The following is a 25,294-nucleotide window of genomic DNA, read 5'->3' as shown; positions in this document are numbered from 1 at the left end:
ACTCTTTATGGTATTTTTGCCATACCAAACTTTAAAGACTTGGAAAAGAAGCAAGGGTGTGCCTCCATCCACTTTCCTCTTCTGCACTGCTATGTGCAGAACCAACGGTAACCACATGATCCTTGTTTTATTCCTGTTTATTATTTCCCCACTACGTTGATGCTGGCTGTTTGAGACAGACAGTAAAATAGAAGGGGAAAAAAATGGAGGAAAAACATTTCCTTTTCATGATAAAAACTAAATCTAAAGAACAAATCAGGAATCAATTTTTGGATTTTATCAACTGCTTTTTACATCCAAAGAGCCACTGACATGTTTTTTTCTCTTTTGGCATATTAATACTAAATATAATAATCCCTCAATTGTCATAGTGGATTATTCTCCTATACACAGCCCAGAAAGTAGGACATGGAAGTATAAAACAATATTTAAAAGTACAGATTGGGAAGTCAAGATTACTGGAATCTAAGTCTTGGCTCTGCTATTTATTAGCTGTATAACATAGGACAAGTGACCTAATGTCACTATGCCTTAATTGCCTCATGTATAGAATGGGAGCAGTAATAGCAGTAGCCCTGCCTCACAGGGCTACTGTGAGGATTAAATAGGATAATGTGCATGGTACCTGGCAAATAATAAGCACCAACAGTAACTACTATTCTCAGTAATATACTGTTGGATTAGATATTGACTTAACCTATGAATTTATCATGAATATTCCTAAATGAAATCAGTTCTTTGTTTTGGCAATCTATGTTAATCTGAACCTGGATTACACTATCTTTTAAAAACATTTCAGGAACTTTCCTTCTGTCTATATATTCTAGTAAAAAATTAATACTTTATAAAGATTAACATTTTCATAAAGTGCTTTCTATAATCAGTAAAGAAACCTACAAAATTTTCGAGTAGGAGGGAAGAATAAGCAGAGGATGTAATGGGAGAGTGGTGGCTAGGAGAGCAGTTGTCCAGCTAGCCCCATCTCTGCCATGGCCATGGGGGTCACAGGCCCCCTATACGGGGATGTTGAACTAACACCTAAAATGCCTCTCCCCTCTCTCTGATGCCTCTATCTGAGCAGATGTTAGACATGTACAACTACTTAGTGCCCACTTGTTTTAACTACAGCTATCCCGAAGGAGAACAAACCTCACAGTGTACTTCCTTTTTTATTATCACCATCCCCCGAACATTTTAACTTAAATGAACATCAAGTGTAATAGAACGGCAGAAAAGGAAGGATTTGACTGGGAAAATACTGGATACTTCCTCCTATGAAGGCCAGGACTTGAGTTGAATATAGATATGAAAATCTCAAGTTTTCAATGGTTACTGGTCAACTGTCCAGATTCACCAAAATTTTAATTTTCATCCCTGGGTTTACTCTTATATCACATTAAAATCCTAGGTGGTCGTTCAGAGGACTTCTTCATACAGTAGAAAGTAATATTCTAAATACAGGATAAACAAAAGTAGCTAAGTTCTATCTCAAAAGAAAATGCCATAATTTATTCAGATTTGGAAAAAGAAGCTCTTGGGAAATTTTCACTACTGAGACAAATGTAAATGTACATACTTTGTTTAAATTATACCATATTCAATTAAAAAGTACTGACACATGAGTAACCAATAAAGATTAGGTAACAACGACTGTTAAGCACTACCTTTTACAGAGCATTATGTGACAGGGATAAAACACTTCATGTTTATTTCATCACTTAACACGCCCAATCACCCTATGAGGTAGGAATTTCTATACCCTTTAACATATTAGGAAATTGAAGCTCAAAAAGGTCAAGTCACTTGGCCAAGATACTGGGGCTAGGATTACAATTTAAATTTCAAAACCCATACTTTGAATATCTGCAGTCAAATGAGTGACTGAAATTACATCCAGCCATGCAATTAAATGCAGGACTATTTGTTTCTCACTCTAATACTTACTGGGTGTAGTAGCACTGACAATGGAAAGATACTTTTTAAATACACCATTTTAATGAATAATAACCATTCTGGAAAGCTGAAAAACAGAGTCTACAAAAAAGTTACTTCTAAGACTAAGAATCAAATTTGCCATCAAAATAACTACTAATACTATTTTATTATTTTATTGGATTATTTGCAGAGTGGTCATAGATAATTTCAAGATTAGACATGTTGACTTCAATCCATTTTTATTCAATTTAAAAAAATAATAAAAACACTTTTATTAAACACTTCTATTGAACGTTTAGGTAAAATATCTCGTTGAGTTTATAAACCCAAATATTAGTGACCTAATAATAAAAATGAAAAAATTAGTCTATTTTCATGGTCCACATACAATGAAATGCAAAACAAGCATAACAGACATCTTATATGACTATCTGGGTTTCACAGAAAATATTAGAAGGCTGACACAGGCATAAACAATTATTAAAAATGTCATCCTGTGATTACAAGCAGATTATATAATAGACTTTATGCTTATGTCTTATATTGTACTTCCAAAAATTATAAATATTTTAGATATAACCCTATTCTAAACATCAATTCAAAAATTTACCTTACTTTAGCTAAGGAGAAATGAAAATGTATATAAGTTTGACACTAAAGCTGACTTTTCATATTTTGGGCAGAGTAAATTTGAAAGAAACATTTCAACTGAAGCAACTTTAAAGTAAAGGTTATGTTTTAGTAAAATGAAATCAGTAAGATTTACTTAGAAGACTGGAAAAAGTCCCCTTAATAACAATCTTTGTTTAAAAAAAAAAAAGATTGTAACTATTCCCAGTTCTTTCATTTAAACAAAAGATTGTCATCTAGGTAAGATGTTTAGAGTAGATATGCAATGTTTTCCTAGAAAAGAGACTTTTGTAACAGATCTCAAAGTAAAAAATAAATTTAATCCACCTTTGTTCAGGATTTAAGTCATACCTCAAGTTAATCTAACAGCTCTTAGTTTCACCAGGTAAAATTGCTAACGTGAAAACTTCTAAAATTCTTGTTTAAGATATATCTTTCTTCAAAATCTGTAAGATAATTTTTAGGCTTACTTTTTATTTTTCTATAAGTACAACTTCAACTATGAAATTCAGTTCAGTCCTCTGCATGTCAAATGATGCTACAAATCCTCTGTATTTCTCTTCCAACTATCTAGCTGTGAAAAGGGAAAACATAAAATTTGAAAATAAAGTCCCTAAATTGGCCCAAATATACTTACAGAAACTTACATTAAAGGTGAAATTGTCTCCAAAGTGACTCTGGTTTCCCCAACATCTCCCAGTCTACCTTAGAAAAAACAGGACATTCCACAAGAGGGAATCTGACAGTAGGACATAGTGACATAGATTATGCTGAATGGTTGGTCACATATAGACTTGTATAGACTTTGTATTCAGCCAAATGCTTCCAGATGATGAGCATAAGATGATAAATTAATAGGGACAGAAATCTTTGAAGACAAATAGGGACATTGTAAAGCAAAAGGTTGAAAAGGAAAATTTTATACGTTTCCTTGAAATGGTGCATATTTTTCTCCTCAGAAGAGAAAAAGTTGTAAAATACATTCTTAATTTTGACTTTTCTTTGGAAGACAATAAATGTCTATGCCAAAAGATTTCTTACCTTAAAATGAAAGTGTATGAGAGAAGAGACTCCTTAAAACTATATCTATCAATCATACCTTGACAAATAATTCTCCAGTGTAGGGTAGGAGGCTTTCTAATTCTGAAAGTAAAAATCCACAATTTAATCTGGAAGGAATCTAAGCATGAGTAAGCTTAAACTACTGTCTGAATCACTGAATTGGTCATGTTATTATTCTATTTTAAAAGTGTACAGATTTTACTGAAAGATAACCAATTGCAACATAAAAAGTATGGTTTCAAGGTCTGTTCTTGGTCACTCCACAAACTGTTTGCACAGTGTTCGTAATTTCAACAAAACCCTAAAAAGTTCTTTCCAAAATGAACTTTTCCAACCTACTGAACAGAATTCATGCCCACACTCTGATGCTCATTTCAGCAGCATTTGTCTCTGTGAAGTACATCAAAATCACTCAAACATCAAATTGGTGATTTGATAGAATGATTTATTTTCCCATTACAGGAAAGTCACGAGTGACTTGTTCTGAGGTATGTTTCTGAGCTATGAAGGACATCTATCAGAAAGCTCCACACTTGAAGGTTCCTCTTTAAGGGATAACATTTTATGGCTGGACAGTCTCTGCAGGTACCAGATTCCCTGTTGTATCCAACTGCATACATTTACACGTGCATGCAGACACAGGACACTCGGCATGATCCCTGAAAAATAGGTCAAGTCACAGTTAAACATCTAAATTACACATACAGACATACATTTATCTATATACCTATTGATATCTATGATGCAATTTTTCAAATGGCATTTGAAAAATACAGGAATTAAAACCCAAAGACAAAAAGCATTAAAAGCATTAAAAAATGAGTGCCAAGCTGAACATGGGGAGAAAGTTACTGAAAAATGAACAGCTTTACTTTCTAAATATATAATAAGCTATCTCATTTACAGTTATGAATGTGACAGGGATGTGCTCAGAGTTTAAATTAAAGCCAATGTGACAAACTGGGTGTAAAAGTCATAGCACTGAAGAGTACAGGGCCACTGATACTACTCAAAGTAAAAGTTAAATACAGTCTTGAGTCTCCACTGTATGAAGTGCGTACTTACTACATAACAAACTTATTTACGAGATAACTAATATAGGAGTTTGACATGTATTCTATCATTGAATTCAGTTACATACTATATATTATATATGATAGGATATTCGGTCAGTTGTAAAAAACTGTAAATATATCCTTTCCCCAAGTAAAGTTAAATAATGCTTTTCAAATATTTAACCCATACACAATATTTAAACAATTTCTTATACAAGTATTAATTTTATAGTTTAAGATTACATAGGCTAGTGATAGAAATGTTCACACCACCTTTGTTAACTTAAGTGACAGTATAAAAGAAATTCATCCTTTGGCTGTATAAACCTGAACTATTTAAAAGGCCATCTGCTTTATCTCCTCTAACTCCAAGCCTATTAAAGAAAGAATGGGGACTTCCCTGGTGGCGCAGTGGTTAAGAATCCACCTGCCAATGCAGGGGACACAGGTTTGAGCCCTGATCCGGGAAGATCCCACATGCCGCAGAGCAACTAAGCCATGCGCCACAACTACTGAGCCTGTGCTCTAGAGCTCGCAAGCCACAACTACTGAGCCCACGTGCCACAACTACTGCAGCCTGCACGCCCTAGAGCCTGTGCGCCGAAACAAGAGAAGCCACTGCAATGAGAAGCCCCCGCACCACAACGAAGAGTAGCCCCTGCTCGCTGCAACTAGCGAAAGCCCGCGCACAGCAACGAGACCCAATGCAGCTAAAAAAAAATTAATTAATTAATTAAAAGAAGAAGGAATGTGCTGATTACCTGAACCAACTAAGCATGTGTCCAGCATGCCCACCGTGTCTGCAATTGTGACACCATGTAAACCAGTTGTTAAACTGAGCTAATTTTTTGTCTTTGCTCAAGTCTACTTTTTCATCTGATTTGGAGCCTCCTATGGGTTAAAGACAGTGATCTTCATTAACTATATCATAATACTTTATTCAAAGTTTCTTAAAAGGTATTTCTAAAATTATGTCAAAATACAAATCACATATCATATTGAAACAGCAATTTTAATGCTAGAATCTAGTTTAGATTGAAAAACAATACCGAATAACCAGAGGTTTCTTACATTTTTAATAGTCAATAATAAATGGAAAAATAGAAATTATCAAACCCACTTAGAAGCAATCTGAATTAACAATTTTAGAGAAACAATCAGTAGTTTAAAAAACTTCGCATAAAGAAAATACCAAGTCCAGTTTACAGGTGAGTTCTACCAAACACTGAAAGAACAGGTAATTTTCATCTACACAAACTTTTCCAAAGAATAGGAAAAGAGGGGCAATTTCCCAATGCACTTCATGAGGTGGGTATAGTTTTGCTAACAAAATCAGACAAAGCCAATATGAGAAAGAAGATTATAGGCCAATCTTCCTCCTGAACAGACATAAAATCCTAAGTAAAACATTACCAAATAGTATGATTTAGCAATTCACTAGAGAAACTTTTGTGTATGGTAAAAGGAGACATATGTAGGAATGTTCATAGCAGCATTGTTCATAACAGTAAGAATCTGGAAACCAAGTGTCCATCAATAGTAGAACAGAAAACTTTGTGTTGTAGTCATAGATGGAATGAATACAAAGCAGTAATTAAAAAAAGGAATAAATGACCACTACATTAATCAGCATAATTGAAACTAAAAGAAAGAAAATAGGGCTTCCCTGGTGGCGCAGTGGTTGCGCGTCCGCCTGCCGATGCAGGGGAGCCGGGTTGGCGCCCCGGTCTGGGAGGATCCCACGTGCCGCGGAGCTGCTGGGCCTGCGCGTCCGGAGCCTGTGCTCCGCAGCGGGAGAGGCCACAACCGTGAGAGGCCCACATACCACAAAAAAAAAAAAAAAAAAAAGAAAGAAAATAAAAACCCAACTCCAATGCTGAGCAAAAAAGGCTTGTCAAAGGACATATGCGTATGATTCATTTACATAAAATTTAAAACACAGACGACAATAAATGTGTAAAAAAAACTATACAGACAAGCAAGAGACTAAACTAACACACAATTTAGGACAGTAATGACCTTTGGGAAGAGCCCAAAGAGGTGGTATGAAGTAGGGAGAAACAATCCAAGGCACTAGTATAGACAATGCTATCTTAAAGCAGAGTAAAAGACTCACTGCTGATTGATTTATCATAGTACACGATGCATACATTACTATACATTTGTTATTCACAAAAACTTGAAGAAAAATGTGTTATTACACGTGTACATTTACACATGTACATCTACACACAAATTTACATAACTTTTAGTGCTTGAAAAATGCTCATTCTATTAATTTTGGCCACCTTAATATGTTTTATTTTGTTCTAAAACAGCAAATCAGATTATTTTAAGATCATATATAATTTGAGGCAAGAATAGAAAAATGAGTAAGTAAAAATATTAAGTTTAAGTAAGCAATTGTGTACCTATTAAGACATAATGCTATGTTCAACATTTCACCTGGGCCATTGCTGGTCACACTGTAATAACCACAATTGTTTTGCAAACAATTATTTTAAATACCCATATCTTTTTGCTAATGGTATGGAGATGAAAGGATGTGAAGGTGGTTCAAGCATTTAAGATGTACACACACTGAAATTCTTCCTAAAACCTTCATAAAAACAATTAATAATGAAAGAGAAAAAGAGAGAAGCGAAAAAGGAAATACAGACTTAAAATATAAGGTATTTTATACCTTTGTGTATAGTTCTCATTAGTGATTTTCACTTTGTTTTTGTAACTTCTAATACAAAGAGAAAACAGACTGAGTCCAGAACAGATTAATCCTTATGTTTCTGATGAAGCTGAAAATAACAGCTCTACCTCACTGCCATGTGAGAAGGCATTTTAAGATCAAATAGCTTTTAAATTTAAAAGATTTATAGTGAATTATGAAAAGTGCTATAGAATAGTTGAGGGTAACTAAAGTTTCACTTAGGCACTAACAACAACAATAATAATTTTAAAAAGAGTAAGAAAGAAACTAATACATAATCTAACTTTTTAAAATGTATCATACCTAGAAGTTAAGCTCTATAAGGACAGCGATTTTTATGTTTTGTTCACTGTAACATTTCTAGCACTTAGAAAAATAGCTACGAAACAAACACTGTTGAATAACGTTTATAATTTTTAATGCTAAATATTACTGTTTATTAACATATAAACATTACAACTAAACATTTATAATTATAAACTCAGTAAGACAGTTTCAATAGAGTTCCAATCTTCAAAGCACAATTGACTGTAAAAATTTGTAACCCTCAGTTAAATAAGCTTATGGAGATTCTGGCCATTTGGATCAGAAAGCATGATGGATAGATGCCATCTCTAATTGCAGGCAAAGCAACACAGAGGTTTGTATACCTAAATTTTTAAACTGCCATGAGCCAACATTTGATTTCTATCAGGTCCTATTTTATTTTGGAACTCAGATTTTTCTGATTTTACAGAAAAAAAGAAAATGCTTATTACTTTGTAATTAGCTCAGTAATGCCTTTAAAGATCAGATTCAGGCTCCCCTAATTTTCCTACACTGTTTCCTAGGCTCTGTCACACTGATGCACTTGGTAGTTCCCATACACTCTCTGTACTTATCATCTTCACTAATCTCTTTACCTTAGTTCATGCTTTGTACTCTTTGCCTACAACCTGGATAGGCTTCCCTAAAATCTTCACATATTTAAATCTATCAGACTTTAGAGGACCAACTTAAATGGCATCTTCTTTTTGAGGTTTTTCAGATATGCTTCAGATAGAAGCAATGTTACCCTTTTTCAAAATTCCTAACATTTTCTTTATATAATATCCCTTATTCACCTCAGAGAGCTAAATGTATTTCAGAATTTGGAATCTTTGGGGATGTTAGGAAAATAATGAGCAAATATTATATAACACCTCCAGGAAAAGTCTGAGGCACCATCCTGTAGTTAAACACATTAGTATTTCTGCAGTGAAACATATGAATGTTCACAAATAAACAAGAGAAATAAAAACTTTAATAACCTCACGTCAATTCTGAACAGATTTTTTCTTTTGCCCATTGAGATTATTGTAAATTCATTAAACAAAAACACAAAAAACTTTGGCTTTTCAGATCTTTAGAGATTTTGGAATGACAGATAAAAGATTCTGGACTGGGGCTTCCCTGGTGGCGCAGTTGTTGCGCGTCCGCCTGCCGATGCAGGGGAACCGGGTTCGCGCCCCGGTCTGGGAGGATCCCGCATGCCGCGGAGCGGCTGGGCCCGTGAGCCATGGCCACTGAGCCTGCGCGTCCGGAGCCTGTGCTCCGCAACAGGAGAGGCCGCAGCAGAGGGAGGCCCGCATACCACAAAAAAAAAAAAAAAAAAAAAAAGATTCTGGACTAGTATTTATTTTCTAGAACATATAATTTCTTATTTTACATTAGCTATCCATGCTCATTATATACCATAAGCTCCACGAGGATCTCTGAGTCATCCTAGCACATCAACCTTAACTTAGTGCATTAAACAAGTACTGAAACCTATATAAAGAAATTATTTCTGAAGCAAATTTAGAAAAGAATTTTTGAAGCAAATATGAGAAAATGTTAAGACTTGATAAACCTGGGTGTTGAATATTTGTTAAATTAATAGTCTCTATAACAGAGAACTTAAAATGTTTTATGATTTAATTTTCTTCAAATTCCAGAAAATTGCTTTTATCTTTTCTTACCTATTTCAAAAATAGAAAAAACTGAAAAGCTAGTATCTAGCAAAAAGAAACAGCACTCTAGCCATTAGTTTCCTGAGGCTTACCGTCCAAAAGACACATTAAGTTGAACTATTTCTATGTATCTCAGTTCACACAGAACTTATTTACACTATATTTTGCCTCTTTGTTCTTTCATTGTAGTAGATTTTTATTCCCAATTGTTATTTTCTATTTATTTGTATCAAGGACGTAAAAAAAGTGATAAACATGCAATGTTAAAAATGAAAATCCTTGATTAAAGCTTAAGTCAAAACTAACATGTGCATTTGAAAACATCACATATTGCATTTGTTAAAAAAAAGGCACTATATTGAAAAATAACTTAATGATACTAGCAAATCTCTTTCACAGATGTTAATGTAACAATAAAACAGACTATTTACAAGAACCAGCTACAGAACAGAATTCCAGAATTTCACAACTAGAAGGGATCTCCCAGTCCAACACCTCATATGTAAGAGCGTTAAAGTGACTCTCAAGGTCACCGACTAAATGTCACCGAGCCAGAACTGCAACAAGCATTCTGATACCATACTCAGTTCTTTATTCTTTATTCATTTACCAGTATGCCAGATATTCAAATGTTTTTCATGAAATTTCTTGCTATAGTATCATTTTCAAGTTATATAAATAGCTGAAATATTTCTAGCCACTAGGTACATTATATTCAATTATCTACTGTTCTCAAAAATTTTCTCTATATGTTTACTTTAAGCAGTAAGCAATAATGTTAATATTTCTAACCATTAAAAAAGTATATATATTTACTAGGTAGCTGACGAATATAGCAAAGGCCAACACCAAAACTTAGAAGTAGAGGGATCTGACTTCTAGGTTAATACATTCTCTACATATTTTCACAGGTAGATTCTGAACATGAAATAAGAGAAAATGTCAAAGTGCTTTGAGACTATCAAAAATTCTTTATGCACACAAGGTGTTTGTTACCAGATGGGGCCACAGTGACTTTTAAACATAAAATTTGAGGGAGCTCCTCTTAGAAAAAGTGGTAAGAAAATGGTATAAGATTATTTAATATTTAAGCTCTTCTCACGAATGTTAAATTGGCAAGCATTTGTGAGATTACCTGAGATATCATGGATATAGATTTTACTTTTAATGTACAGATTTCATAAATTATAGAGAACACAAAAACCTTCAAGCCAGCAAAGTGGCTAGCTCTTAGAAATAATATAAACTCAAGTGGGTATGTCTTTTATTTACAACATTAAATCAATTATGTAGAAACAATTTCAGCTCCAAAAAGTATACTGTAGAATTATGTCATACCAGGACAACTAGAAACAGGTGTTCCCATATTGATGAGGCAAAGAGCACATCGAGGAAGGGGTTTTCGACAGCCAGGGCAACTTGTGACTTTAGATTTTGTTGGTGAGCCACTGACACCATACTGACTAAAACCTCTGCCCTGATGGGGCACAGTTGAACAGCTGTAGGAGATAGACTTTCCACAAAAATTGCAACTCACAAACACCTATAAAACAAATGAAAGGAGAAATAAATATAATGCAAACTTCATGAATAAAATAAATATAAAATAATCAAAGTTTGATCCTAACAAATTACTTTTAAATAATTTTTTAATTTTATTGTGTATTATAAAATAATTTATCTGCTAAGTTGATGAGCTCTCATTTAAGACTTCTACTTAGCAGTTACATTATTTGAATACTTCTTCTCTGTTACCTTTGTTTAGTTATATTCTTCCTAACATCACTGTGATCTACAGAAAAAAATAACAAGGACTTTAGAGTTCACCCTGGGACGTTACAAAATATCCCAATATGACTTTTGATACAAAGTTCAATAATATAATCTCCTAAACAAAATTTTCTTGTAAAGAAAACACTCATTTCCTAAGACAAGAAGGAGTTAAGGATCCTATAATAGTTAAAACTTTAGAATAACAGCAATATAAACTGTTCATTATGCCTTTATATTAAACTCCTAGACTCTTGAACACTTATGATATAGATCAGTAACAAATATTATCATGTACTGCTATTTGATTAATACTCAGGTTGTTTTAATACTAACAGTAATTTCTCAAATTTCTAAAATAAGAAAATAGCACCATCCAGTGCTCACATGGAGCATATACCTGATATTTAACGTCTGAACTCAGACACAGTGATCTCACGTCAAGTGCTTTATGTAATAATTGATCTCATGTTGCTTTTTTTTAATTGAAGTAGAGCTGATTTACAATATTGTGTTAGTTTTAGGTGTACAGCAAGGTTATTCAGTTATATATATATTCTTTTTCAGATTCTTTTCCATTATAGGTTATAATGAAAGAGTGAATATATTCCCTATGCTATACAGTAAATCCTTGTTGTTTATTTTATATACAGTGTTGATCTCATGTTTTTTAAACTACTGCTTAAAGAAAAAAAATTTCTATGCCTAATTAGACATATAGATATATATGTATATACTGTTAAAGAAACAACTCCTGCCTTATTACATATAACGGTGCAGAAAGTGTCAATATGTAAGTGGAATGTGTAAGAACATACAGTAGTTTAGATTCTGAAAGATCTTGGAATATACTAGAAATCCTTGGACAACCCTAGGACTGATTTAGGTTTGCCTAAGATCCTCTAGACCTGCTGTGGTTTGCTCTGTGTCAGACTAAAGCTCAAGTCACTGAGATGATTGTTAGGAAGTGGCAAGATCAAAAAAACAGGAAGATTAAGGACAAAGTGCACTCTGGGATAGAAAGACATGGGAACTCAACATTAGCAAAAGAATGAGTATATTGATAACAATTTATTAAATTGAACCCTCAATTTACCCTATATAACATGCCATAAACACTTCTATTTTTTGGCTGGGCTATTAGGTACATGTTACAATTTGATTCTCTCCAAAACAATGTACTTACCTGTGCCAAAGGCTTAGAACTGGGATCCAACTTACTCCTGTGAATATCAAATTCAGCTCGTTTGTGCCAAAACCTCCAGGCATCTAATAAATTTCTATAATTCTCAATCCAGTACTGAACTCTTTCATCTTTAAGAACATCTAAGGGAGAACCCTAAAAAGAAAACATGAATTATTTCAGTTCTTAAAATTTTCCTGAGTAAGCCTGAAGATTCTAGGCAACATGCAAGTATGAGTCACCTGGGAAGAAACAGGCCTCTTTTTTGCCAAAAGCTGGCTCCTAATGAGGATACAGATAAACTAACTGATGGAAGCTCCATTAATTTACTTTAAGTTGGCCTCTACCAACGACATAAATATGCACTGTATACACCATTATACTTTGCCAGGGAAGTGTAACTTTCTACCTCTTATTTAGGTTTAAAGACCTAAGAGCAGTCAATTCACCTTCCTAGTTGAATGCAGTAAAAAAAGACGCAAATATTTTTTGTCCCAACAATTAAAACCTCTAGGTTCACAAAATATATTTACTATCTCATTTAAATACACAGCAAAATTGCTCAATCACATTTAAAAATAATACTGAGCCTGGTCCTTCATATCTAGCAATGTATTGTGGATTAAGATGCTATTTTTGTATACCTATTTATCTAAAAGTTAAAAATGCCTATTCTCTCCCTCACCTTCAATTAAAACATATTTATCACCTTCAAATTAAAAAAAAAAAAAAAAAAAAGAAAGATGGAAAAAAACCAAAACTGAACCAAAAATGTTTAGTTCTTTTGCCCCTAGGCCACAGTGAAAAGGAACAATTCCTTTTCCTTAAATTTACTTTAGATTCCTTCTCATTAAGAACTTCAATTTTTTGCCACTAAGACTTTTCCTAAAGCTGTATTTTCCCTGGCAGCTGTGACATTCCACATTTCACCTACGCTTGCTTTGGGTTTTCATAGAATGCTTTTAGCTCTGTCGAGGATATCGTCCTTATCTTCACATGATGAAGAAAGTTAGAGAAAGCCTCTACCTCCAATGATGCTACGGCCATTAATTTAATGCCAAGTTTTTCCGGTTCTGTTTGGGGGCCACAGAGAAAGTAAAATGTCAGAGGCAACTTAGCATGCATCTTATGGAAAAAGGGAAGAAACCTATAACAGCTAATAAAGACAATCTACCTTTAGACATTCCATCAAAATAGAAGCATATATTTCACCTAGTAATTAAGTATTAATTTCAATTACTAGAGTTAAATTTAGCTAAAAGAACATGTGAAAAACTCAGAGTTGACAAATTCATTTCTTAAAAAAATAAACATCTACTACAGTCCTAATTATGACCAACTAGCCAGAACTAAGTACTAAAGTATAATACAATCCCTGATTTAAAAAGAAAATTCACAGAAAAATCAGAAATCTTCATACCCCACTCTTTCCCCTTCCACAGCAGTAAGGATAAACTAAGAAAGAATCTGGTCAATTCATATTTGTAAGTCTTCTCTAGAACCGCCCCAATAAAACTTAAGATCAAGGTCTGAAAAAGTCTGCAGAGAAAACAGTTCAGAGATTAAGTCTGACCAAATTAAAATTAGAAGGGCTTGGGAAATGCCATGGGCTTCCCACAGTAACAAAATGTAACACCTAAGTGATCAGCAAGTAACTGAACTTCCAAAAGCATTAACCAACATTTTTCAGAAAAAAGGAAAAGAACCCAGACGTCTATAATATAATGCAAACAATGGCCAGTATTCAATAAAAAATCACTAGACCTATAAACAGGTAAATGTGTTTCAAAGTAAAGGAAAAAGGCAGTCAATAGAACTAAACTTTAAATAGCCCGTATGTTAGAGTAAGTAAAGGTCTAAATGCAGCTATATTATTCAGACTCAGGGGAAAATAGTGTTTTAATTAGTAAACAGATAGGGCAAAAGAGAAAACTAATAGCAAGATGATAGACTAAATCTTGACCATATAAATATAAATGGAGGGAACTTCTCAATTGAAAGGCAGCTGATCATCAGACTAGATTTTTTTTTAAAGCAAGATTCAATTACACACCACATTTTAAATGTATTTTATAAACCTTGTTAAGCGGTTACCAACCATTTGCATTCCATAGACATATATCTACAGCTTGGTTTAATAAATGTGAACTCATTTCAGTAAGAAAACAATGATACCTTATGCTATAGAAGGACACCTTTTCTCCCATGGGCAGTGGCCTGATACCTTAGGGTAAGTTTACATTGTGGTTTGTGGGCCAATCAATATCTACTTTTGTTCATAAGAAGGTAGGGTGGGGGGAGGGGGGCATTTTACTTTGCTTAGCCAGTATGCAGCATGCTATCATATTGTATAAAAGGATAAGGACAGGAAAGAGAACACTAAGAAGTGTAAGATTAGCTGGAGGGCCACAGGAAATCTCAGGAAAAAGCTCTAAAATGTCACCATATTTCCAACAAAAGCAAAGTAGTAGGGAATCTTTGCCAAGAATCCATTTTTAATCACTGGACAGTAAAAACTGAGAGAAAATAGATGACCGATTATACCAAATCATGCCCATTTAATAAATGAGGAAATGAGATAATAAAAGGGAATAATGAGAATTAAGACAGCTGTGTGTAACTTACCTTCTGTATTTCAAGAAAGATGTATAGTAATTCAGATCAGGGAAAGGCAATCTCTTTGTAGAAGGTGTTGTTCTGTCAACAACTGGAGAAAACGAAGAGAGGTGTCTCTGCTCCATTTGAGCTTTACATAAATTCAAGACTGACACTTCTCAAAGTGAAAGGAAAACCCAGATAACCCAATGCAGGAGGCTTAGGGACGTAAGGTAAGGCAGAAGTCCTGTAGATCAAGTGATTAAAGCTAAATGTCTTCTAAAGATCGTCAGCAAGCAACAGGGCATATCCACTCAGTGAGGGAAGAAAATACAGAAGGCTAAGCATTTTTTTTTCTCCTTAAAAAATTGCTGCCACCAGGCTGTGCTAACCTGTAACATGCAGTAACTTGCTGTTTGGACATCTCCAGTTCGGTCGACATAACTCTCCATTAAGTCCACTCCATCTTTAGTAAGGCCTGTAAGCAGTATTCCTTCCAAATTTCCAGCCTCTTTCATTTCATTGGTCAACTTTTCGATGTATCTATTTAACTGGAAAATTCAAAGTGATTTTTCTAAAGCAATCCATTTGACTATTTGTATTTTCTGCTTCATAAATTCTACATTTGAAACAATTTTACTCTGAATGGAAAACAGCTTAAAACAAAAGCCCTTGTAAAAATCTAGATATGCAATCTCTAAGAAGTCTGCATCTATTATAAATTACAATACAGCATTCATGATCATTTAAAATATTTTTTTAAAGGCAAGGTATTTACTATCTTTTCATAATTGTTCTATAAAAGATCCACAGAGGGTTTACTATTTTAAATTTAAAGAGAACTGTCCTTATTTTGCAAAGTTATTGATGTCTATTATACAGTACGAAGTAATAGAGTCACAGAATCTGAGTTGGAAGGGAACTTCAAGATTACCAACAATCACCATTTCTTGTATTATATATAGGATGGATAAACAATAAGGTCCTACTGTATAGCACAGGGAACTATATTCAATATCCTCCTGTGATAAACCATAATGAAAAACAATATGAAAAAGAATACATATAGGTATAACTGAGTCACTTTGCTGTATAGCAGAAATTAATGCAACACTGTAAAACAACAATACTTCAATAAAATTAAAAAAAAAAAAAACTTGTAAATCTCTTTTGGGATTTTGATCTGTAAAGCTCATGGGTCCTTTACAATCTTATCCTAAACAAAACAAACACAAAAACAAACCATTTCTTATAAGGTCTTGCCTGACTTTATCCTACCCCAAACTCTAGCCAAGGTGGCTTTATGTTCCCCAGCATTTTCTCATTATTGTAGTACTCAGCACAACGCATTACTAGTTGTTTATGTGCATTTCTCTCTCACTATCTACATAACATATTCATGTACTAGCTGTTTATTGTATTAAAAAATGAAGGAATCCTTTGATAGCATTGCTAAGAGGTGAGTTTAACATCTTTATCTACTGATTAATCTCACTCACCACAGCAGAAATAAACTAAAATAATAAGTCAGCATTTTTTTTTTAATTTAAGTATAGTTGGTTTACAACTATACTTGTTTACAACTATACTTTATAGTTGGTTTTTACTTTCAGGTGTACAGCAAAGTTATTCAGTTATACACATATATATCTATTCTTTTTCAGGTTATTTTCCCTTATAGATTATTACAAGATATTGAGTATAGTTCCCTGTGCTATACAGTAGATCCTTGTTAAATCAGCATTCTTAAATAAGTAAATTTAGGTATGATACATGTTTATAATATCCCAATATAATAAGAAATATTACCTCACTTTTTAGAAGAATTTATATATAAATCTCAGATACATATTTATACATAAAGATTAGTTTCTTAATCCAGTGACAGTAAATATTAATCACTTTAAATATGGAATTAAATCAGTTCTTGGGCTTCCCTGGTGGCGCAGGGGACACGGGTTCGAGCCCGTGTCTGGGAGGTCTGGGAGGATCCCACATGCCGCGGAGCAAGTAGGCCCATGAGCCACAACTACTGAGCCTGCGCGTCTGGAGCCTGTGCTCCGCAACAAGAGAGGCCGCGATAGTGAGAGGCCCGCGCGCCACGATGAAGAGTGGCCCCCGCTTGCCACAACTAGAGAAAGCCCTCGCACAGAAACGAAGACCCAACACAGCAAAAATAAATAAATTAATTAATAAATTCCTACCCCCAACATCTTAAAAAAAAAAAATCAGTTCTTACCTGACTATCACTAAGAAATTTACAAGCAAATGCCACTCTGTCACGTACGGCAACTTTGCTTTCATACTGAAAAGAAGAGAAAAAGCAAGGAGTTACTTTCGGGTGCTATGAGTTATAAATTTTTGCAGACTAGGTATTTTATACCTAATACATATTTTGATTTTCAAATGTATTAATAAGTTACTGTGTAACTGGCAGAGCCATTGATCGCCTAAGATGTTTTTCTTAATGTAACTCTCAGGAAACTCAGTGCTAAGGTTATTGTCCATAGAAAGTAAAGATTTACCTCTTAAAATGACTTATTTAGTTTTAAAAAATTCCAGTTCTGTCTTATATAACTTTAACATAAAAAAGAAGCAATAGTGAACAGTTTATCAAATTTAAGATGCCATGTAGTCCTTTCATCATAGAAATTAATTTTAGTGAAACTGAGAAAATCTTTCCTTGGCTTCTAAGTTAATCAACAAGTCTAGGAAATCTGTGAACTACCAGTATATATACCAGCTCAGGATTTAGAAAGAATATCAATACATGTTTCTAAACACAAAATTTTAAAACATATCTTATAAGTAAATAGACACACTTTTGTGGCTATTGTAAAATACTCTTATATAGGTGGTTTGTGGCAAAATAAGAGGCATTATGATAAATTCTTAAATTTTTGTATACTTGTCAATAATGTAAAACACTATTTTGAAAAGTGTTTACTATAAATGTAGAAAGATACAATTAATTTTGTGATAAGTAAAAAATAGTTTAAGGGTGGATAAAGGATCCTATTTCCACTGAAGTCTTCCATGAAATATAGTTTTCCTCCTTTAAACGTAAGATCACTTCAGCTGATATCTTAGTGTGTTTTCTCAATTATAAAATATGGTTCTGCCCTAAAAAGGGGACATATTTGGTACAAATTAGATTTAACTCTTAGACTGTGTTGCATGTGTTACAATTTTGATCTGGAAAGAGTTAGAAATATTCTCTGTCCCATTTTACAGCTGAAAAAACTAAAACCCAAAAAAGTTAACTGACCAGCTAAGGTAACTGTGGCAGAGCAAGGACTCAGACCTTTACCTTCTGACTTCCCAATTCAAAACTTTTCACTAGATTACTATAACTTAACAATTTTTTAAAAAGAACAATGATAATTATCATTATTTACATATAAAGTATAATCAGGGACACTCCTGAAACAGCTTGGAAATATCAATATAAACTTCCTACTCAAGATATGATATCCCTTACTTATTTAGGTGTAAGAAAAGAAAGTATTTTTAATAGGTCATTTAATTGAAAATACAGAAGTTTAACATTTAGACAATATACTTCTCTATCAATTTAAAAACCTGAACAATCCATTTCTTTTTCTAGCCTTCATTGTCCTCTACCACTTCCTAAAAGTATCATTTTATTTCTCCAAGATGCAACATTTAAAGTCTTCTGTTTAACAACAAAGAGTAGTAATTGTAAAAACAAAACAAAAAAACCCCAACATGCTCTTGGAAATTAATTTGAAGTGGTTAGAAAGGTTCAATAGTAATTTGTTAAAAGTAATGAACAAAACACATAAAGAATTGTCAAAATGGACACTAACAACATTTATTAACATATTCATTCATTCATTTATCTCAATAAAATACATGTTTTTATAAATTCTTCAGAACTGACATTTAAATCAATTATCAATGTGTTTTTTATAATATTGGGTTGGCCAAAAAGTTCCCTCAGTTTTTAAGTAAAAATAAAGGACACATTTTTCATTTTCACCAAGAACTTTATTGAACAATGTATTCACCATTTTGTTCTACTACCTTCTGCCATTTTTCAGGCAACTTCATAATTCCATTTTCCCAAAACTTTTTATCTTTTTGAGCAAAGAACTGTTCCAGGTGCCTTTTACAGTCACAATACAATCTAACAAAATTGTCTTGAATGAAGTTAAAAGCGCTACTAGAGCCATCTTACAGAAAAAAATGAATTAACTTTTTAGCCAACCCAATAAATGCTACAATTGCAAAAAAAAAATAGAAATACATTTTGCCTTAGAAGGTTCTTCTCAGTGCTAAAAAGAAGCCCAACAAACGCCAAGAAAGTTGTGGTACTAAGGTGAAGCTTAAAGCCCAATAACTAAAACTGATAAGCAACCCTCACTTCTTTCTTTCTGCACTTTGTGACAAAGAACCTATTTGGTGATGTGTTCATAAGTGATTAAAGCAGGAGAGAGAAAAAAGAAAAAACAGCAAAGAAAAGACCAAATAGTGAAAAAATAAAATAGTCCACTATAAGTAGTGTGATCTTCCAAACTGGTGTGTGTCTGTGAATGACAAATACTAACTCAGACAAGATACATGGTTATCCTGACCATAACTGATCATGTATTGATTTACTTAACTAAGAAAAAAGCCAAAAACAAAAACATCATACACACATTTAAAAGATTATATTTCAATATAATATGCACGTTTCTAGTTGTAGAGTTCTAGAGCTCAGTTCCTAAGCTAAAGGATAAAATCTTATTCCTCCAATGTCTGTAAATTATATTATTAAAACCATTAAAAAAAATCAAGTTCAGTTTGCTATCGGCTAACTCCAAATTTATAAGATACCTTATTTTAAATAATATAAAATGCATCGAAATATGACATTATTTTATGCAACTGACATTTGAAAATTTTAACAAAATTAGATTAAAAACTCCTCTCTTAAAAGGAGAGTCTCATGAAACAGAAATTAGCTTACCAATACTCCATCATAAGATCCTGTTTCACTTGTCAGAAATGCAAACATGACACACAGATACGGGTTGTTTAACTGTAATCGTAAAGTGCTGCACATTTCTCTCCAAAGCGAGTTCTTCTCATCCGTATAACCCGATAAAGCCATTGCTACCACATTAAGATTCAGATCACCTGCATATTAAAAAGAGACAGCTAATCAAAGTAATCAAAAGCTTAATGTCTCCTAGTTCTTCAACTATAACAAATAAAGATCAGAGGGTGAATTTACCCCCCAGAAAAATAAGCCCATTAGAATAAGGGTTTTGACACAGACTAGAATATCTGGCAAGAACCACAAGCAAAAATTTCCATTCTTATAAAACTTCTACCCATATTGTAAACCCTGTGCAGGACAAGCACATCTTTTAATTCTCAAGTTTTCATCCCAGGCAGATTCCTACACAGTATGTTAGCTTAGGACCTAAATGAAGAGTAGTGAAGCAATACTATCAGAATCATTGCCAACTTCATCAACAAGTTAATTTATGTGGAGATGTTTCAAAGTGTTGATAGTAAATATTATTGTATCTCAGGACTACAATTTTCAAAATCATTTGTTTTCCTATTCCTACATATATAATGCTCATGCTTATGTATATGTTTTATCAGCAAAGTACTGAAAGCCAATATTTCAGCATTCTTATTATAGTATACTTTTAAGTTTTCTAGGACAAAATTAACTATCAGAATGATCACAGAACTGTATTTAGACATATTTGCAACAAAGCATTTGTTACCAATAGTCTTTTAAACATTTGTTCTTAGCAGTTTATACGGCTGCTGATGAGCTGCTAGCCTGGCAGTCAGCCCTATGGCTGCCTAGCCGTCTAACATTAAGTTTAGCTTCAAAAGAGAAAATTAAATTCATCTTTAGCTTTTACTCTTAAGTGTTTTCTACATTTATTATAGCAACTTTATTAGGTTTCTTGATCCTAATCATTTACTCTTATTTTTCCAAATAAAACAGCATTTCCCACTTTATGTTCTTAATAGCCTGTTCCTCATTTCCATAAACATTTTCCCCAAGTTATTTTGTGCCTGCTTCCTGGGCTTACTGTTAAAGTCTTTTTTCTTTCTTTCTTTCCTTCTTTCTTTCTCTTTCTTTCTTCCTCTCTCTCTCCCCACCTCCCTCTCTCTCTTTCCTTCCTTCCTTTCCTTCTCTCTCTCTCTCCCCCTCCCTCCTTCCCGCCCTTCCTTCCCTTTCTTTCTTTCATTTTTTAAACATCTTTATTGGAGTATAATTGCTTTACAATGCTGTTAGTTTCTGCTTTATAACAAAGTGAATCAGCGATACATATACATATATCCCCATATCCCTTCCCTCTTGCATCTCCCTCCCACCATCCCTATCCCACCCTCCAGGTGGTCAGAAAGCACGGAGCTGATCTTCCTGTGCTATGTGGCTGCTTCCCACTAGCTATCTATTTTACATTTGGTAGTGTATATATGTCCATGCCACTCTATCACTTCGTCCCAGCTTACCCTTCCCCCTCCCCATGTCCTTAACTCCATTCTCTATGCCTGCGTCTTTATTCCTGTCCTGCCCCTAGGTTCTTCAGAACCTTTTTTTTTTTTTTTTTTTAGATTCCAAATATGTGTTAGCATACGGTATTTGTTTTTCTCTTTTTGACTTTAACATTAAGAAACAACAACAACAAAGAAATATCTTCTTTGAATCCTGAGTAGAACAATTTATCTCCAAATGGACAGGAATATTTGATTCACAGAAATCTTTTCTCCAGTCCTCAACCAGGTTATTCAAATCACTGAAAAGATACTTTTCCCCTATCGTTAGTATGGGTGTTTAAATCTAACACGAAATTTTCCAGGTACACAAGACAAGGATTATCATGCTCTCAGATCATAGTAAAATTAGAATTCGAAATGGCTTTAAATATCAATTCTTTTTTCCATCACCACATATCTTCTACTGCACTCTCAAATGGGGAAGACTTATGCTAGAGCAAGACTGAAGGAAAAGAGGGCAATCTGGGCAAAACATTAGCTTTTTCAACTTTTAGACAGCAAGTAAATATATTACAGTTAATTGCAGGTGTTTTTCCTATGGTACCACAGAACTGTAATAGCTTCAAAATGGACCAGCAAATAAAAATTAAGTATTCTGAATACTCATAAATAATTCGGCCAGTGTATTAAAAACTGATAGGTATATATACATCTTGAAGTGAAATATTCCCAATAAGAAAAAAATTGAATTCCTGGATTAAGATTTATTTCTCTGAGTTTTCTCTTACAAAATGTCAGGGTGAAAACTTTATCACATATCTTTGTTTCTTCTTTTTCAAAAAAATATTAAATGGAAACTATGTTCAAATCAGCAGACTCAAGTAGAAAACACTTTTGCAGATCGAAGTATGATTTTTATAAGAATCTAGGTTAGTCTAACTAAAAGTGTCATTCAGTTTCCTAAAAGTCAACCAAAAACCATACAAAAAATAAAGCATAAACTAAACTACAATCAAATGTTTGCCATAAAAATGCTTGCAAACTAAAGTAGTCCTAATCTCCAAGAAAATACATTTTTTAAATGTATGTGAACTATCTTCAAGGAAAAAACACTGAAATGAACACACTTTAGTATTCCTTATAATATTAAAAAGACAATTAAGGGGGCTTCCCTGGTGGCGCAGTGGTTGAGAATCTGCCTGCTAATGCAGGGGACACGGGTTCGAGCCCTGGTCTGGGAGGATCCCACATGCCGTGGAGCAACTAGGTCCATGAGCCACAACTACTGAGCCTGCGCGTCTGGAGCCTGTGCTCCGCAACAAGAGAGGCTGCGATAGTGAGAGGCCCGCGCACCGCGATGAAGAGTGGCCCCCGCTTGCCACAACTAGAGAAAGCCCTCGCACAGAAACGAAGACCCAACACAGCAAAAATCAATAAATAAATTAATGGGGTATATTAAAAAAAAAAAAGACAATTAAGACATTTTCTTTTTCAATAAACAAAAGGGATGGACTAAACATTTACTTTAATAGACACAGTTCTGTGCTAATTTCTCTTTCAAAAAAATTTACCAAAAATATTGATTAGAGTTTTAACAATTATCAGCATCTTTTCTTTCAAGGATTCTATGAACGGCAAATATCTGATTATATAACCCAATACCTTTTTCTGAAGATGCCCCTTCATTCAGGATCTGGATTGCTCGTCGAATATCCAAGTTGAACAATGCCACAGCGGCAGCTCTCTCCCATTCCCCTTCTTGTACAAGGGAGTTCAAAAATGGCCCCACGTCGACATCCGTTCCTTTCTTTATCCACCCACAAAGCTGTAAAGCTAAGATTCTCTCTTCATTTAAATTCTGAATATCAGTTTGCTTATCCAACCCACTCCAATTATGTCTGCTGCTTTCCACCATTCCTAAAAAGAGAAACACCTTTATATTATTGTTTATTAGTTTTTGAAATGTATCTGGAAAATAAGTCAGTTTTACATAGGACTATTTCAGCACTAGATTTTAAATATTCAACTTCTCAGCCACAATTTCATGATAACATAAGTATAAAACATGCCACAAACAAAACACATTTTACATGTCGCTAAGTACAAATTTTCCCGAGTTACCAGAAAGAGCTGTGGGACTAACAGTCAACGCCTGATGGGCTATGCTGAGTCACTGCTTCAGAGCAGCCTCCCTGACCACCTAATCTAAAATAGGGTGCCACCTGTACTATCTAACTAACCATTGGTTCCTTTATGTCCTTCAGCACTAACATAAGCTCCCATATTTTATTTAATTTATTTTCAGTCTTATCTCTTCTCCTACTAGAACATAAGCTCCAAAAGGGCTGGCATCTTTTCTTTTTTTATTTTAAAGCTATCACCAGTGTTTGAGATCCGATACTCACACTCTCTCCCTCCCTCTTCTGCCACTCTATGTATGAATATATACATCTATATGAAAAAAAATGAGATCAAAAACATCAAAGTACTTTGAAAGGTTAAATACTAAGCTAAAATACAATAGGAATTATTTGAAGGTTCTCCCCCCTTACGAAACCAGGAGACTTTATGGCCTCATTTTCTTTTCACAAGGAATTTAAATAATTCTTACTTAGATTGCAATCAAGGCAGCTGATCCTAACCGGGGGGATAATTGCACGTTAGATGATACTTGGTGCCAAATTAAGGTAAAAGAAAGATGAAACTTAAGGACTCTATTAATTGCAACTCAAATTCTTAAAAGTTCTAGAAAGTTTTACCATCAAAACTGTCATTAATTATCTGTTCTTATTTTAACGAAAAGGATTTTCAGAATAAACTGAATTAGGAATTAGGAAGCAAGAATGTCCAACATTACAAATGTCTTTTATTAGTAATTTACACTTGAAATTTACAGCATCCTACATTTATATAGTTACATATAATACAGTAATTATACATTTGTAGGGACTTCCCTGGTGGCGCAGTGGTTGAGAATCCGCCTGCCAATGCAGGGGACACGGGTTCACTCCATGGTCCAGAAAGCTGCCACAGAGCACCTAAGCCCGTGTGCCACAACTACTGAGCCTGCGCTCTACAGCCCACGAGCCACAGTTACTGAAGCCTGCATACCTAGAGCCCGTGCTCTGCAACAAGAGAAGCCACCACAATGAGAAACCCGAACACTGCAACGAAGAGTAGCCCCCACTCACTGCAACTAGAGAAAGCCCACGCACAGCAACGAAGACCCAAGAGAGCCAAAAAAAAAAAGAAAAAATAAAGAGAATACCTGCACATCAAAAAGAGGAACCGTGCTGCTCTATATGCAACCATGAGGGAAGTCAGTGAAGGCAAAATCACTTATAGCTTATGAAAGTGAGATTTTAAGAACTCTGAGAAAACTTAGAATTAAATGATAAAGTTAATAAAACACTTATGTTAAAAATTAAAGAAGACTTTTTATTCTGAATAACAAATTTAAACTGTTTAAATAGTATGTAGTCATTAAATTTCATGTAGAACAAGCTGCAGATGTGCTATAAGGTATTTACTTTCTTATCTCCCATATAAATTTTGGATTCAGTGCTGATGATATTATTTAATTAACGGTAAAAATAACAATTTTAAGCAGGTGAACAAAAAGCAATTTATTTGTTAAACAATTCCTCACAGCTTAATAATTTCTAGTTTCTTAGAGTTTTTATTTTCTAGAAATTGTGTCATGGAATAGAGATCAATGTGTATGAATCCAAAGAGTTCACTGCTAGGAGGTGGAAAAGTATCCTGTAAGTGCATGGATATTGTGTCACATTATTTTGGCTGCTCAGAGACCTTCCCACTGCTTAATAACTATGCTACAAGAAATTCGGGTTGGGCTTCCCTGGTGGCGCAGTGGTTGAGGGTCCGCCTGCCGATGCAGGGGACACGGGTT

The 25,294-nt window shown here is 34.0% G+C and overlaps 1 protein-coding gene across 5 annotated transcripts in view; it reads right to left on the bottom strand.

The window, feature by feature from the left end:
- Positions 1-4,053: 4,053 nt before the first annotated feature.
- MIOS (meiosis regulator for oocyte development) overlaps positions 4,054-25,294 on the bottom strand; it is a 38,435-nt gene continuing 17,194 nt past the window's right edge. For 4 of the 5 annotated variants that reach the window (XM_024130666.3, XM_024130661.3, XM_024130670.3 and 1 more), the window contains exons 5-12: positions 23,047-23,301; positions 19,880-20,049; positions 17,144-17,209; positions 15,297-15,455; positions 12,313-12,465; positions 10,695-10,899; positions 5,444-5,573; positions 4,054-4,286 (exon numbers count right to left, since the gene is read on the bottom strand). In XM_024130666.3, coding sequence (XP_023986434.1) covers positions 4,190-4,286; positions 5,444-5,573; positions 10,695-10,899; positions 12,313-12,465; positions 15,297-15,455; positions 17,144-17,209; positions 19,880-20,049; positions 23,047-23,301 — 1,235 coding nt within the window. In that variant the 3' untranslated portion in view covers positions 4,054-4,189. Of the gene's footprint in view, positions 4,287-5,443; positions 5,574-10,694; positions 10,900-11,111; positions 11,149-12,312; positions 12,466-15,296; positions 15,456-17,143; positions 17,210-19,879; positions 20,050-23,046; positions 23,302-25,294 lie in introns of those variants that run through there. The other variant, XM_028490036.2, reaches the window with a different exon arrangement.

Source organism: Physeter macrocephalus, chromosome 5, assembly GCF_002837175.3.
Source record: "Physeter macrocephalus isolate SW-GA chromosome 5, ASM283717v5, whole genome shotgun sequence".
Classification (NCBI taxonomy): domain Eukaryota; kingdom Metazoa; phylum Chordata; class Mammalia; order Artiodactyla; family Physeteridae; genus Physeter; species Physeter macrocephalus.
This window is presented reverse-complemented; position numbering and strand designations above follow the sequence as displayed.